Source organism: Oncorhynchus clarkii, chromosome 20, assembly GCF_045791955.1.
Source record: "Oncorhynchus clarkii lewisi isolate Uvic-CL-2024 chromosome 20, UVic_Ocla_1.0, whole genome shotgun sequence".
NCBI lineage: Eukaryota > Metazoa > Chordata > Actinopteri > Salmoniformes > Salmonidae > Oncorhynchus > Oncorhynchus clarkii.
Genome location: NC_092166.1, coordinates 3,816,704 through 3,832,947, shown reverse-complemented (window position 1 = coordinate 3,832,947; position 16,244 = coordinate 3,816,704). Strand labels below are relative to the sequence as shown.

The following is a 16,244-nucleotide window of genomic DNA, read 5'->3' as shown; positions in this document are numbered from 1 at the left end:
TTGCCTTTGTGTATTTATTTTGCCATGTTGGTATTACAGACTCAATCAGGGACATGTTGAAAATGTCAGTGAAGACACCTGCCACCCACGACTGCATGGCCATGCACAACTCCAACACCATCATTAAGTTTGCAGACGACTCAACAGTGGTAGGCCTGATCACAGACAACGACGAGACAGCCTATAGGGAGGAGGTCAGAGACCTGGCCGGGTGGTGCCAGAATAACAACCTATCTCTCAGCGTAGCCCAGACTAAGGAGATGATTGTGGACTACAGGAAAAGGAGGACTGAGCATGCCCCCTTTCTCATCGACGGGGCTGTAGTGGAGCAGGTTAAGAGCTTCAAGTTCCTTGGTGTCCACATCAACAACAAACTAGAATGGTCCAAACACACCAAGACAGTCGTGAAGAGGGCAAGACAAAGCCTATTCCCCCTCAGGAAACTAAAAAGATTTGGCATGGCTCCTGAGATCCTCAAAAGGTTCTACAGGTGCAACATCGAGAGCATCCTGACTGGTTGCATCACTGCCTGGTATGGCAACTGCTCGGCCTCTGACCGCAAGGCACTACAGAGGGTAGTGCGTACGGCCCAGTACATCACTGGGGCTAAGCTGCCTGCCATCCAGGACCTCTACACCAGGCGGTATCAGAGGAAGGCCCTAAAAATGGTCAAAGACCCCAGCCACTCCAGTCATAGACTGTTCTCTCATGGCAAATGGTACCGGAGTGCCAAGTCTAGGAAAAAAAGGCTTCTCAACAGTTTTTACCCCCAAGCCATAAGACTCCTGAACAGCCAATCAAATGGCTACCTGGACTATTTGCATTGTGTCCCGCCACCCCCAACCCCTCTTTTACTCTGCTGCTACTCTCTGTTCATCATATACGCAGTCACTTTAACCATATCTACATGTACATACTACCTCAATCAGCCTGACTAACCAGTGTCTGTATATAGCCTCTCTACTGTATGTAGCCTCTACTGTATATAGCCTCGCTACTGTATGTAGCCTAGCTACTGTATGTAGCCTCTACTGTATATAGCCTCTACTGTATGTAGCCTCGCTACTGTATGTAGCCTAGCTACTGTATGTAGCCTCTACTGTATATAGCCTCTACTGTATGTAGCCTCGCTACTGTATATAGCCTCTACTGAATATAACCTCTCTACTGTATATAGCCTCTCTACTGTATATAGCCTCTCTACTGAATATAACCTCTCTACTGTATATAGCCTCTCTACTGTATATAGCCTTGCTACTGTATATAGCCTCTCTACTGTATATAGCCTCACTACTGTATATAGCCTCTCTACTGTATAGAGCCTCTCTACTGTATATAGCCTCTCTATAGCCTCTCTACTGTATATAGCCTCTCTACTGTATATAACCTCTACTGTATATAGCCTCTACTGTATATAGCCTCTACTGTATATAGCCTCTCTACTGTATATAGCCTCTCTACTGTATATAGCCTCTCTACTGTATATAGCCTCTCTACTGTATATAGCCTCTTTTGTATAAAGCCTCTACTGTATATAGCCTTGCTACTGCATATAGCCTCGCTACTGCATATAGCCTCTCTACTGTATATAACCTCTACTGTATATAGCTTCTCTACTGTATATAGCCTCTCTACTGTATATAGCCTCTCTACTGTATATCTGTAACTTGTTCTCTGTAATATCGTATAGCTTTGGAATCGTGACATTACATACTTGAGGGAAATAGGCAGGTTTTGTCGACTCAACCTGATTTTTGAGAAGGGATTGAAGGACAATTAGCTTAGCAACCGTGTGACGCAGCATGACAAAGTGAATGTGATTTGTCTAGTCTGCTGGGTGGGGCGTTACACGTGCCTCCATTCATTACCCAATGGATTACCTCTCTCCTCCTTTCTCTAATATCTCTGCGTCTGTCGAAGAACAGGAAGTTACCAAACCACAGAAGAAAATAAAAATGTGGTTTTCGGTAGGAACTAGTAAACAATTACCCATTACTATAAATGAGTACTTTTCTTAATAAGCCAATTATGACTGCCTTCCGTTCCAAGTTTGATGGCAATGACATTTGTTTTTTTATTATAATTATTAGGTTGAGGTCGCTAGCTACAGTGGTATCTTCAAACTAGCCTCGCTTTTAGCTAGCTACAGTGGTATCTTCAAACTAGCTTCGCTTTTAGCTAGCAACAGTGGTATCTTCAAACTAGCCTCGCTTTTAGCTAGCTACAATGGTATCTTCAAACTAGCCTCGCTTTTAGCTAGCTACAGTGGTATCTTCAAACTAGCCTCGCTTTTAGCTAGCTACAGTGGTATCTTCAAACTAGCCTCGCTTTTAGCTAGCTACAGTGGTATCTTCAAACTAGCCTCGCTTTTAGCTAGCTGCTCTGCAGTGCAAGCTAGCTTGACTTGCTATAGTTAGAAGCAAGTTGAGGAAAAAGTAACAGAACATGTTTTATCACCCCCCAAAACAACTAATATATATATTTATATACAAAAATACATTGAATAAATATTTTAAAAATCGGGCTTCAGACCAAATTCTTCCAGGCGTAGCATATAGTCTGAGTAGCCAGGCAAACGTGCATCCACTTATATCAGTGCATTCAATAACATCTTAATCATTACTACAGTTCTATTAGATCGAATGAGCCTCACGTAGCAAATTAGCAATGCATTTTTTTTGTTGTCAACCAAATTTGACACGCAAATTGGCTTTCCATACAAAAACTCACCATATCATGGGCTTATTTTCATGGACCACTTTTGGGCGGAATAAAACATCTTGCTTTGCCTCTTCCTCTCTGACATTATGTTGCAGAAGATGAACAAGCTTAAAATCACAAGAGGAAAATTGGAGTGGGGGGGGGGGCAGTGGCTAGACACTGTGACAAGCCTCTCCATCAAGGCTTGAATGGCTTTTGCAGTTAAAACATAAGGGCCTTTTGTGTGGGTTGCGATGGTTTTGAACAGGAGGTCATTGCATCATATCTATCTATGCTTCAGAAGCTAAGGATCATTCGCAGTTTCTGCAGTTCCATTGCAGGAGTATTTGTTTACATACAGTACCAGTCAAAAGTTTGGACACATCTACTCATTCAAGGGTTTTTCTTTATTTTTTAGTGTGTGCCTTGAATTCAGATTTGTATTTTTTAAACTTTTACCTTTTTCTCCCCAATTTCGTGGTATCCAATTGGTAGTTACAGTCTTGTCTCATCGCTGTAACTCCCATACGGAATCGGGAGAGGCAAAGGTTGAGAGCCATACAAACCGGATTGCTTCTTGACACAATGCCTGCTTAATCTGGAAGCCAGCCACTCCACTGTGTCAGAGGAAACACCGTACACCTGGCGAATGTGTCAGCGTGCATGCACCTGGCCCGCTAGAGCATGATGGGACAAGGACATCCCTGCGGGCCAAAACCCTCCCCTCTAACCTGGACGACGCTGGACCAATTGTTTGCCGTCCCATGGGTCTCCCGGTCGGCTGCGACAGAGCCTGGATTCGAACCAGGATCTCTTGTGGCACAGCTAGCAACTGCGATGCACTAATATGAGGAAATATATTTTCGTATATAAACTGACGGCCAAATTATGTTACAAATAATTTGAACTGCGAGGCTGGTAACTCTATTGAACGTATCCTCTGCAGCAGAGGTAACTCTGGGTCTTCCTTTCATAGCGCTTGACGTTTTTTGCAACTGCACTTGAAGAAACCTTTAAAACAGTTCTTGAAATTTTCCAGATTGACTGACCTTCATGTCTTAAAGTAGTGACGGATTGTCGTATCTCTTTGCTTATTTGAGCTCTTCTTGCCATAATGTAGACTTGAGCTGTGTTCGAATACCCATTCTACATATTTAATGAGTATATACTACATACTATTAGTTCATTTTAGTATACTGGAAACGAATGGTATCCTTTCAGTTGAGCTACGCCTGTCTTACCGGAAAGTTGGTGCTTTTGCTATGCAACCGCTTGTTATTTTAACAAATTACTAGCTAAACATTTTACGATTTCGGGTTTGTTCTTAAATTCAGACTCTCGGGGGGGTTCAGAGCGCACACTGGACGCTCTGGCGGAGGAGCTACGGTTGATCCGAGGGTTCAACCGGCAGTCAAGCACCAAAGCTAACTGGCTAACGTTGGCTAGCTACTTCCAGACACATCATGAGAGAACACCTCACTCTGACCATTTTACTCCCCCTAGCAGAGCTGGTTAGGTTGTTTGTGTTATCCAGAGCGTCGGTGACTAAATGTGCTGCTGGCAACAATTGAATTACGCTTTTTATTTTGTTGCACACACCGGCCATATTCAACAGGTATTGAGTGTTCGTAAATTCATCAGTTACTCTGCGGGAGAGTGCTCTGAAATCAGAGTAGATAGCTAAGTGGTAAAGTCGTACGATTCAATGGCTAATGATGTCAATAAACGTTGTTGGGTAGTTTAGTTAATATACTGCCTGGCATGTTCGATGTATTAGTAGCTAGCTAACATACCGGTACATACTGCTGTAATGCTATGTGGTCCATAAGGATAGAGTAGCTAACATACTGGTGTAATGCTATGTGGTCCATAAGGATAGAGTAGCTAACATACTGGTGTAATGCTATGTGGTCCATAAGGATAGAGTAGCTAACATACTGCTGTAATGCTATGTGGTCCATAAGGATAGAGTAGCTAACATACTGCTGTAATGCTATGTGGTCCATAAGGATAGAGTAGCTAACATACTGGTACATACTGCTGTAATGCTATGTGGTCCATAAGGATAGAGTAGCTAACATACTGCTGTAATGCTATGTGGTTCATAAGGATAGAGTAGCTAACATACTGGTACATACTGCTGTAATGCTATGTGGTCCATAAGGATAGAGTAGCTAACATACTGCTGTAATACTATGTGGTCCATAAGGATAGAGTAGCTAACATACTGGTACATACTGCTGTAATGCTATGTGGTCCATAAGGATAGAGTAGCTAACATACTGGTACATACTGCTGTAATGATATGTGGTCCATAAGGATAGAGTAGCTAACATACTGGTACATACTGCTGTAATGCTATGTGGTCCATAAGGATAGAGTAGCTAACATACTGCTGTAATGCTATGTGGTCCATAAGGATAGAGTAGCTAACATACTGCTGTAATGCTATGTGGTCCATAAGGATAGAGTAGCTAACATACTGCTGTAATGCTAATGCGGTTCAGTATAGCTAACAAATTGTCAGCCAACATAACGTGTAACGTATTTGAAAAGGCATTACTTTATTACATATTTCAATTTTCTTAACTTATGTTATGAGCAATGAATTTGTCTGACTTTGGCTGCATATTTTCCACCATTTTTAATCTAATCTGAAAACACGAAGCCACGCCCATTTTCTGAATAATTGCATTATGGGTCCTATAAGCATGGAAATCGTGTCCACTGCACGTATACTTAGTATTTTGGCGAATTTAGTACGTCATCCGGGAGCTTTTGGCATACTAAACTATGACCACTAAGTATATTATATACTCAATTCACTTCACAAATAGTAGTGTTAGTATAAGTATTCAAACTTCCCTAACACAGCTTTGGTCTTACCAAATAGGGATATCTTTCTGTGTACCACCCCTACCTTGTCACAGCACAACTGATTGGCTCAAACAAGGCACACCTGTTAATTGAAATGCATTCCAGGTGACTACCTCGTGAAGCTGGTTGAGAGAATGCCAAGAGTGTGCAAAGTTGTCATTAAGCCAAAAGGTGGCTACTTTGAAAAATCTCAAAAATATTTTGTATGTAATACTTTTGATTCCGTGTGTTATTTCTTAGTTTTTCTTCTATTCTACAATGTAGAATAGAGAAAAACAATAAATAAAAACCCTGGAATGGTGTGTCCGCTTTTGACCGGTACTGTACGCATTTTACCCCATCAATTGATGCTCTCAATAAGAATACACATTTTTGTGTGAGGCTTGTGGCAACTTTAACAAAATTCACATATGAGTTCCTATTCTTTCCGGCAGTTTTTTTCTTTTCTGACTTTTTAAATGATTAATAGTTTCTTGATCTGCATGTCGTTGACAGTGTGGTTTTCTAATAGAAATACTGTATCAAATCGGTGTCGACCTAGACTTCTCTTTGAGACAGATAATTAGTGTCTTATCTAAATTGACACACAAGGAGACAGTCTGACACCCATGAGCACATTGACATTTTATTTACAATATTACATTATTTCCACTGTGAAGTTAGGTGTTCCCCTGAACAGAACGATTATTATACAGTGTGATATATATATATATATATATATATATATTTATTTTAAAAGGCATCCGATACACTACTTTGAACTGGAGCCCTGTGGGCTTCGGGTAGTGCACTATATAGGGGCTAGGGACTTGTTGAAATACACTGTAGGTCTCTATAGATCAGCTCTGACACCGAAACCAGGTCCAGGGGGAGGCTCAGACAGACTCGTCAGTCCTCCTGCTGGCTCACAGGAGAAACGCCCGTTCCTGGAAGATAAAAAAATAAATTATATATATATAATGTGAGTCTATATACACTATATTTCATTCTAGATGAAATAATCAAACCCTGTTCAAGTGTATCATTAGTCATTTAATTCACTGATAAACCACAGCATTCTATTGAGGCCTGAGCTCCAAAGCCTGGAATATATTTAAATTTTTTATTTCACCTTTATTTAACCAGGTAGGCCAGTTGAGAAGTTCTCATTCATCAGGATGGTTAGGTAAAATACATGTTTAAAAATATTTAAAAAATATTGGGAGTAAAAATAATGGGGGACAAAACAGTAAAAACATTAGTGAAACGGCGATTTATAACTTTTTTATTTTAATTTTTTTATTACCCCGTTTTCTCCCCAATTTCGTGGTATCCAATTGTTTTTTTTTAGTAGCACTATCTTGTCTCATCGCTACAACTCCCGTACGGGCTCGGGAGAGACGAAGGTTGAAAGTCATGCGTCCTCCGATACACAACCCAACCAGCCGCACTGCTTCTTAACACAGCGCGCATCCAACCCGGAAGCCAGCCGCACCAATGTGTCGGAGGAAACACCGTGCACTTGGCAACATTTGTTAGCGTGCACTGCGCCCGGCCCGCCACAGGAGTCACTGGTGAGCGATGAGACAAGGATATCCCTACCGGCCAACCCCTCCCTAACCCGGACGACGCTAGGCCAATTGTGCGTCGCCCCACGGACCTCCCGGTCGCGGCCGGTTACGACAGAGCCTGGGCGCGAATCTCTGGTGGCACAGCTGGCGCTGCAGTACAGCGCCCTTAACCACTGCGCCACCCGGGAGGCCCAATTTTCCTAACTTTTGAATCTGTTTTCTGACCCATGAATGCTTAATTTGGATCGGTTTGAGCTCCCGGACTAGTGCACTACTATCTTAAACATTTAAACCAGGGACCGATGGTGAAATCGTTACATCCCTAAACAGTCTTCATAGTTCCCCTGCTAGACAAGTAACATAATGCCGTTGCATTGCAGGGACAGGACGAGCACCAGTCCAGTTCTCGTCTTTATAGTTCCCTGCTAAACAACATGCTGTTTGTGTTCATGAGACAGACAGGAGGGTAGACGTTCATACCTGGGCCCAGGCGGAGGGACGTTCCCAGCTTTCAGCTCATCAATGATCTGATCGATATCTTTTGGCCTCAGGTCTTCCTGGAAAGCAGAGGACAGAAACGTCACAATAACATCCTATCGCCTCAACACCAGTCTATTTACCCAGTCGCCACAACACCAGTCTATTTACCCAGTATCGCCACAACACCAGTCTATTTACCCAGTATCGCCACAACACCAGTCTATTTACCCAGTATCGCCACAACACCAGTCTATTTACCCAGTATCGCCACAACACCAGTCTATTTACCCAGTATCGCCACAACACCAGTCTATTTACCCAGTATCGCCACAACACCAGTCTATTTACCCAGTAACGCCACAACACCAGTCTATTTACCCAGTAACGCCACAACACCAGTCTATTTACCCAGTAACGCCACAACACCAGTCTATTTACCCAGTATCGCCACAACACCAGTCTAGTTACCCAGTAACGCCACAACACCAGTCTATTTACCCAGTAACGCCACAACACCAGTCTATTTACCCAGTAACGCCACAACACCAGTCTATTTACCCAGTAACGCCACAACACCAGTCTAGTTACCCAGTATCGCCACAACACCAGTCTAGTTACCCAGTAACGCCACAACACCAGTCTATTTACCCAGTATCGCCACAACACCAGTCTATTTACCCAGTAACGCCACAACACCAGTCTATTTACCCAGTATCGCCACAACACCAGTCTATTTACCCAGTATCGCCACAACACCAGTCTATTTACCCAGTAACGCCACAACACCAGTCTATTTACCCAGTAACGCCACAACACCAGTCTATTTACCCAGTAACGCCACAACACCAGTCTATTTACCCAGTATCGCCACAACACCAGTCTATTTACCCAGTATCGCCACAACACCAGTCTATTTACCCAGTATCGCCACAACACCAGTCTATTTACCCAGTATCGCCACAACACCAGTCTATTTACCCAGTAACGCCACAACACCAGTCTATTTACCCAGTAACGCCACAACACCAGTCTATTTACCCAGTAACGCCACAACACCAGTCTATTTACCCAGTATCGCCACAACACCAGTCTATTTACCCAGTATCGCCACAACACCAGTCTATTTACCCAGTATCGCCACACCACCAGTCTATTTACCCAGTATCGCCACAACACCAGTCTATTTACCCAGTATCGCCACAACACCAGTCTATTTACCCAGTATCGCCACAACACCAGTCTATTTACGCAGTATCGCCACAACACCAGTCTATTTACGCAGTATCGCCACAACACCAGTCTAGTTACCCAGTAACGCCACAACACCAGTCTATTTACCCAGTATCGCCACAACACCAGTCTATTTACCCAGTATCGCCACAACACCAGTCTATTTACCCAGTAACGCCACAACACCAGTCTATTTACCCAGTATCGCCACAACACCAGTCTATTTACCCAGTAACGCCACAACACCAGTCTATTTACCCAGTATCGCCACAACACCAGTCTATTTACCCAGTATCGCCACAACACCAGTCTATTTACCCAGTATCGCCACAACACCAGTCTATTTACCCAGTATCGCCACAACACCAGTCTATTTACCCAGTATCGCCACAACACCAGTCTATTTACCCAGTAACGCCACAACACCAGTCTATTTACCCAGTATCGCCACAACACCAGTCTATTTACCCAGTAACGCCACAACACCAGTCTATTTACCCAGTATCGCCACAACACCAGTCTATTTACCCAGTATCGCCACAACACCAGTCTATTTACCCAGTATCGCCACAACACCAGTCTATTTACCCAGTATCGCCACAACACCAGTCTATTTACCCAGTATCGCCACAACACCAGTCTATTTACCCAGTATCGCCACAACACCAGTCTATTTACCTTTGAACTAGAGGACCGAATATGATTTTTCAACGCAGATACTGATACTTGAGGACCAAAAAAAGCAGATACCGATTAATCAGACATTTATTTATTTATTTGTAATAATGACAATTACAACAATATTGAATGCACTTATTTTAACTTAATCAATAACATCAATAAAATCAATTTAGCCTTAAATAAATAATGAAACATGTTCAATTTGGTTTAAATAATGGAAAAACAAAGTGTTGGAGAAGAAAGTAAAAGTGCAATATGTGCTATGTAAGAAAGCTAACGTTTAAGTTCCTTGCTCAGAACATGAGAACATATGAAAGCTGGTGGTTCCTTTTAACATGAGTCTTCAATATTCCCAGGTAAGAAGTTTTAGGTTGTAGTTACTATAGGAAGTATAGGACTATTTCCCTCTATACCATTTGTATTTCATTAGCCTTTGACTATTGGATGTTCTTATAGGCACTTTAGTATTGCCAGTGTAACAGTATAGCTTCCGTCCCTCTCCTCGCTCCTACCTGTGCTCGAACCAGGAACACATAGACAACAGCCACACTCGAAGCAGCGTTGCCCATGCAGGGCAAGGGAAACAACCACAGGCTCAGAGCGAGTGACGTTTGAAACGCTATTAGCACGCACCCCGCTAACTAGCTAGCCATTTCACTTCGGTTACACCAGCCTCATCTCGGGAGTTGATAGGCTTGAAGTCATAAACAGTGCAATGCTTGACGCACAACGAAGAGCTGCTGGGAAAACGCACGAAAGTGCTGTTTGAATGAATGTTTACGCACCTGCTTCTGCCTACCACCGCTCAGTCAGATACTTAGATACTTGTATGCTTGTATGCTCAGTCAGATTATATGCAATGCAGGACACGCTAGATAATATCTAGTAATATCATCAACCATGTGTAGTTAACTAGTGATTATGATTGATTGTTTTTTATAAGATAAGTTTAACGCTAGCTAGAAACTTACCTTGGCTTACTGCATTCGCGTAACAGGCAGTCTCCTTGTGGAGTGCAGCGAGAGAGGCAGGTCGTTATTGCGTTGGGCTAGTTAACTGTACGGTTGCAAGATTGAATCCACCGAGCAGACAAGGTGAAAATCTGTCGTTCTGCCCCTGAACAAGGCAGTTAACCCACCATTCCTAGGGCCGTCATTGAAAATAAGAATGTGTTCTGAACTGACTTGTCTAGTAAATTTAAGGTCTAAATAAAATCAAATATATATATATTTTTTTTAATCGGCAAATCGGCGCTCAAAAATACCTATTTCCGATTGTTATGAAAACGGCCATTCCGATTAATCGGTCGACCTCTACTTTGAACAGGCTATGGTAGTAGGTGCCAGGAGCACCAGTTTGAGGGTGTCAACAACTAAAACGCTGCTGGGTTTTCAGACACAACCGTTTCCCGTGTGTATCAAGAATGGTCCACCACCCAAAAAGACATCCAGCCAAATTAACACAACTGTGGAAAGCAGTTGGAGTCAACATGGGCCAGCGCTTGACACCTTGAAGTGTCCATGCCCTGACTAATTTACTGTTCTGAGGGCAAAACAGGGTGCAACTCGATATTAGGAAAGTGTTCCTAATAATTTGTCCACAATTTGTTGTGTTTTTTTGTGTGAAGCAGAGAATAACTCACGTAGTAGTTGTCGTTGATCTGGACCATGGGAGCGTTAACACAGGCACCGAGACACTCCACCTCTATTAGAGAGAACATCTTGTCTGACGTCATCCCTCCTACCTTGATGCCTGAGGGAAAAAAAATGTTTTTTTTTAAATTTAAAAGGTCAAATGTAGCCATTTTTTATCTCAATATCTAAATGTTTTCTGGGTAACTTTTAGCATCACTGATTGTTTTCATTGAAAATGTTTAAATAAATAAATAAATAAATAAATATATATATATATATATATATATATATATATATATATATATAAATAGCTTCTTAGCAAAAATTTAGCTAAGACAGTTTGGGAGTGGTCTGAGTGGGGAGGGGAAAAGTGAAAATTTGCTGTTATTGGCAGAGAGGTTTTGGAACTCTTTCTTATTGGTCTATTAACACATTTACTGCCTGGTGATGTCACCATGTAGGCCAAAACTCCATCCCACTAAAACAGGTTGAAATGTCAGGTGGTCTTTTCAAACAGTTCTTACACTAAATGGGGCATTATCATTTTCACAGTATTATTCCAAACTCTGTGTGGAGATATATATATATATATATATATATATATATATATATATATATATATATATATAGAAAAACACAAAACAATCATGTTTTTGATTACACTGGGCCTTTAACATAGTACTAATTACACTGATCTGATGGAAGAATTGGGATCATGATAGCCGGGTCTCAGATCTGTTGGTATTGTTACCTAATCCATTCCATAAGGAGCTGGCAACAGACCAGAAACGGACAGGCACCCAGGCTATATTAAAGAGATCAGAAACGGACCGACTCCCAGGCTATATTAAGAGACCAGAAACGGACAGGCACCCAGGCTATATTAAAGAGACCAGAAACAGACAGGCACCCAGGCTATATTAAAGAGACCAGAAACAGACAGGCACCCAGGCTATATTTAGAGACCAGAAATGGACTGACTCCCAGGCTATATTAAGAGACCAGAAACGGACAGGCACCCAGGCTATATTAAAGAGACCAGAAACAGACAGGCACCCAGGCTATATTAAGAGACCAGAAACGGACTGACTCCCAGGCTATATTAAAGAGATCAGAAACGGACCGACTCCCAGGCTATATTAAGAGACCAGAAACGGACAGGCACCCAGGCTATATTAAAGAGATCAGAACAAACTTCAAATTCTATTGCCTAATATGTCTACCTATCATGGAAATAGAACAATGAAAGCTGTGTCTACCTATGGCTAAATAATAGGACAATGAAAGCTGTGTCTACTTATCATGGTTAAATAATAGGACAATGAAAGCTGTGTCTACCTATCATGGAAATAGAACAATGAAAGCTGTGTCTACCTATGGCTAAATAATAGGACAATGAAAGCTGTGTCTACCTATCATGGAAATAGAACAATGAAAGCTGTGTCTACCTATGGCTAAATAATAGGACAATGAAAGCTGTGTCTACCTATCATGGCTAAATAATAGGACAATGAAAGCTGTGTCTACCTATCATGATTAAATAATAGAACAATGATTTCAATACAATACATATAACATAATAATTGTTTTCCTCCACAGCTAGCTTAAAGCTTCTGTGAACACATCTACACAGAACAATAATATACATGCAACATGTCAAGTGTTGGTCCTATGTTTCATGTGCCGAAATAAAAGATTTAAGACTTATTTCTCCAAAATGTTGTGAAACAAATTTGTTTACATCCCTGTTAGTGAGCATTTCTCCTTTGTCAAGATAATCCTTCCACTTGACAGGTGTAGCATATCAAGAAACTGATAAAACAGCATTATCATTACACAGGTGCACCTTATGCTGGGGTCAAAGTTTTGTTACAAAACACAATGCCACAGATGTTCAAGTTTTGAGGAAGCGTGCAATTGGCATGCTGACTGCAGGACTGTCGACCAGAACTGTTGCCAGAGAATTGAATGTTCATTTCTCTACTAGAAGCCGTCGTTTTAGAGAATTTGGCAGTATGTCCAACCGGCCTCACATTCACAGACCAGGTGTATGGCGTTGTGTGAGCGATCGGTTTGCTGACTTCAACGTTGTGAACAGAGTGCCCCATGGTGGTGGTGGGGTTATGGTATGGGCAGGCATAAGTTACGGACAACAAACAATTGCATTTTATCAATGGCAGTTTGAATGCACTTTTGAATGACGAGATCCTGAGGCCCAACATGCCACAACCAACAGCCTGATCAACTCTATGTGAAGGAGATGTGTCGTGCTGCATGAGGCAAATGGTTTGTCACACCAGATACTGGCTGGTTTTCTGATACACGCCCCTACTTTTTAATTTAAGGTTACCAACAAAAGCATATCTGTATTCCCAGTCATGTGAAATCCATAGATTAGGGCCAAATTAATTTATTTCAATTAACGGATTTCCTTAAAACTCCGTAAAAATCTTTGAAATTGTTGCGTTTCTATTTTTTGCTTTTGGATAAAATGTTTTTTGTTGTTAGTATTTGCAGAACTTCCATGTTGTTCATCTGTCATAAATATACGCAGTCAAGACATCTGTTTTCCATCTCCACTTGACTAACCCTAACCCCTTCATTCTAGGTCCGTCTGTGAACCAAACGGGACAGTCGATCTCTTACCCAGTTTGTTCTGGAGGGCCTCCAGGATGCTGTCGGAGTCGCAAAGCATGCAGGGAGTTGTAGTGCAGATCTGGATGTGGTACTTGCCCACCGGCTGCCTCAGGAACATGGTGTAGAACGTCGCTACCTCATAGATCCTCATCGGAGGGACCTCAAGCACCTCGGCCACCTGGGAGAAAAGAGCGAGAGAGAGAGAGAAACAATTCTGAAAAATGAAGGCTCGTGGACAGTAGGAGCGTTAATCTAATAATGGATGGAGTACTGAACACACCCCAAGTCTACACAGGTTCTGTCGAATTCTATCGTTCTACAAATCGTTGCCAAACAGCAAAAAAAAAGAAAGAACATACTCTATTCTAAAAACAGACCGATGCCTCAGGATATTGATTGATAGATTGATGAATGACCTTGTTCATGGCTGAGATGGGGAGCCATCCATGCTGTCTCTGAGCCAGGTCCAACACGGGGATGGTGGCGGCCTGCTTGTGGCCCTCTGGGTACATACTAATGATAGCATCAATCCTCTAAAAAACAACGACAAAACAGCTTTTCATTAGTGAGGCTACATGATGTCCACAAGAACAGAGAATGTGACCTTTTTTTTTTTTTTATATATATAAAGCTTCCTGTTCAAAACGATTTATAAAGATGTGATAAAAGTGATGGTTTTCAAAGTTGAGTCTGCAGGTATTTCTCTGATGGTCGTGCTCTCGTCGACTCACCTTCAGGTTCTCCGCTGTGAACTCAAAGGGAGTGTCTGGGTTGTTTTCAGGAGTATCTCTGTGCTACAGTAGAGGAAAAACGCATCACATCAGTCATCACATTGATGAACAGCGATATCTCACTGAGTTTCATAAGACATTTGACCAGGCACAAACTAAACATGTTAAGTTAAACTGTTAAATGTGGTAACGAAGCAGACGTGTAAAGGAAAAGCCGATATTTCCATAGATCATTTAGAAGGCAGGGTAAAGAATAGGAGACGAATCCCTCAGGCCACTCAGACTCAACTCTGGACCTCCCAGCCAGTTCCACTGCATTTTGTCATTGTTCCCCTCTAATCAGGGACTGGTTTAGACCTGGGACACCAGGTGGGTGATTCCCCTCTAATCAGGGTCTGATTTAGACCTGGGACACCAGGTGGGTGATTCCCCTCTAATCAGGGACTGGTTTAGACCTGAGACACCAGGTGGGTGATTCCCCTCTAATCAGGTTCTGATTTAGACCTGGGACACCAGGTGGGTGATTCCCCTCTAATCAGGGACTGATTTAGACCTGAGACACCAGGTGGGTGATTCCCCTCTAATCAGGTTCTGATTTAGACCTGGGACACCAGGTGGGTGATTCCCCTCTAATCAGGGACTGATTTAGACCTGGGGCACCAGGTGGGTGGTTCCCCTCTAATCAGGGACAGATTTAGACCTGGGACACCAGGAGGGTGATTCCCCTCTAACCAGGGACTGATTTAGACCTGGGACACCAGGTGGGTGATTCCCCTCTAATCAGGGACTGATTTAGACCTGGAACACCAGGTGGGTGATTCCCCTCTAATCAGGGACTGATTTAGACCTGGAACACCAGGTGGGTGATTCCCCTCTAATCAGGGACTGGTTTAGACCTGGAACACCAGGTGGGTGATTCCCCTCTAACCAGGGACTGATTTAGACCTGGGACACCAGGTGGGTGATTCCCCTCTAATCAGGGACTGATTTAGACCTGGAACACCAGGTGGGTGATTCCCCTCTAATCAGGGACTGGTTTAGACCAGGGACACCAGGTGGGTGGTTCCCCTCTAATCAGGGACAGATTTAGACCTGGGACACCAGGAGTGTGATTCCCCTCTAATCAGGGCCTGATTTAGACCTGGGACACCAGGTGGGTGATTCCCCTCTAATCAGGCTGATTTAGACCTGAGACACCAGGTGGGTGATATTAATGATCAGGTAGAACAGAGAACCAGCAGGCTCTGGACTGCTGTTGAGTACCCCTGGTAAAGGCTATTGAGATGTATCCTGTACCTCTTCCCTGAGGGACAGTTGTATCCAACAACACACTGTGGCACGACAGACAGTGGGGGTGCATAAACTTCTCTACTTCTGTACACTGCCCCCTTGTGGACAGTAGTGTAATACTCCTATCCATGTTTTATTTAAATCTGACTAAATGCATCATTTCAAAACAGATTTGATTGTAGTTTACATTGGCAGTCCTTGGGTGCACATTTTGGGTTTTGCCCATTTTGGTTTAACACTACACAGCTGATTCAAATGATCAAAGCTTAATGATGAGTTGATTTTTTTGAATCAGCTATGTAGTGTTAGAGGGGCAAAAACCAAACTGTGCACCCCTTGGGAAACCCTACACTGACACACAGTGTCCTCTACACTGACACACAGCGTCCTCTACACTAGTAGTTATGAAAAGTGGCTTATCAAAGAAAGGATCA

At 42.6% G+C, this 16,244-nt stretch overlaps 1 protein-coding gene across 1 annotated transcript; it reads right to left on the bottom strand.

Moving 5' to 3' along the window:
- Nucleotides 1–6,298: 6,298 nt before the first annotated feature.
- LOC139376514 (NADH dehydrogenase [ubiquinone] flavoprotein 2, mitochondrial-like) lies at nt 6,299–16,036 on the bottom strand. The gene is made up of 7 exons (XM_071119201.1): nt 15,998–16,036; nt 14,521–14,583; nt 14,206–14,322; nt 13,799–13,967; nt 11,161–11,270; nt 7,608–7,684; nt 6,299–6,503 (listed from the first exon to the last, which is right to left on the bottom strand). The coding sequence occupies exons 1-7, from the start codon at nt 16,034–16,036 to the stop codon at nt 6,410–6,412; spliced, it is 669 nt and encodes a 222-aa protein (XP_070975302.1). The 3' UTR covers nt 6,299–6,409.
- Between the last annotated feature and the right edge of the window lie 208 nt (nt 16,037–16,244).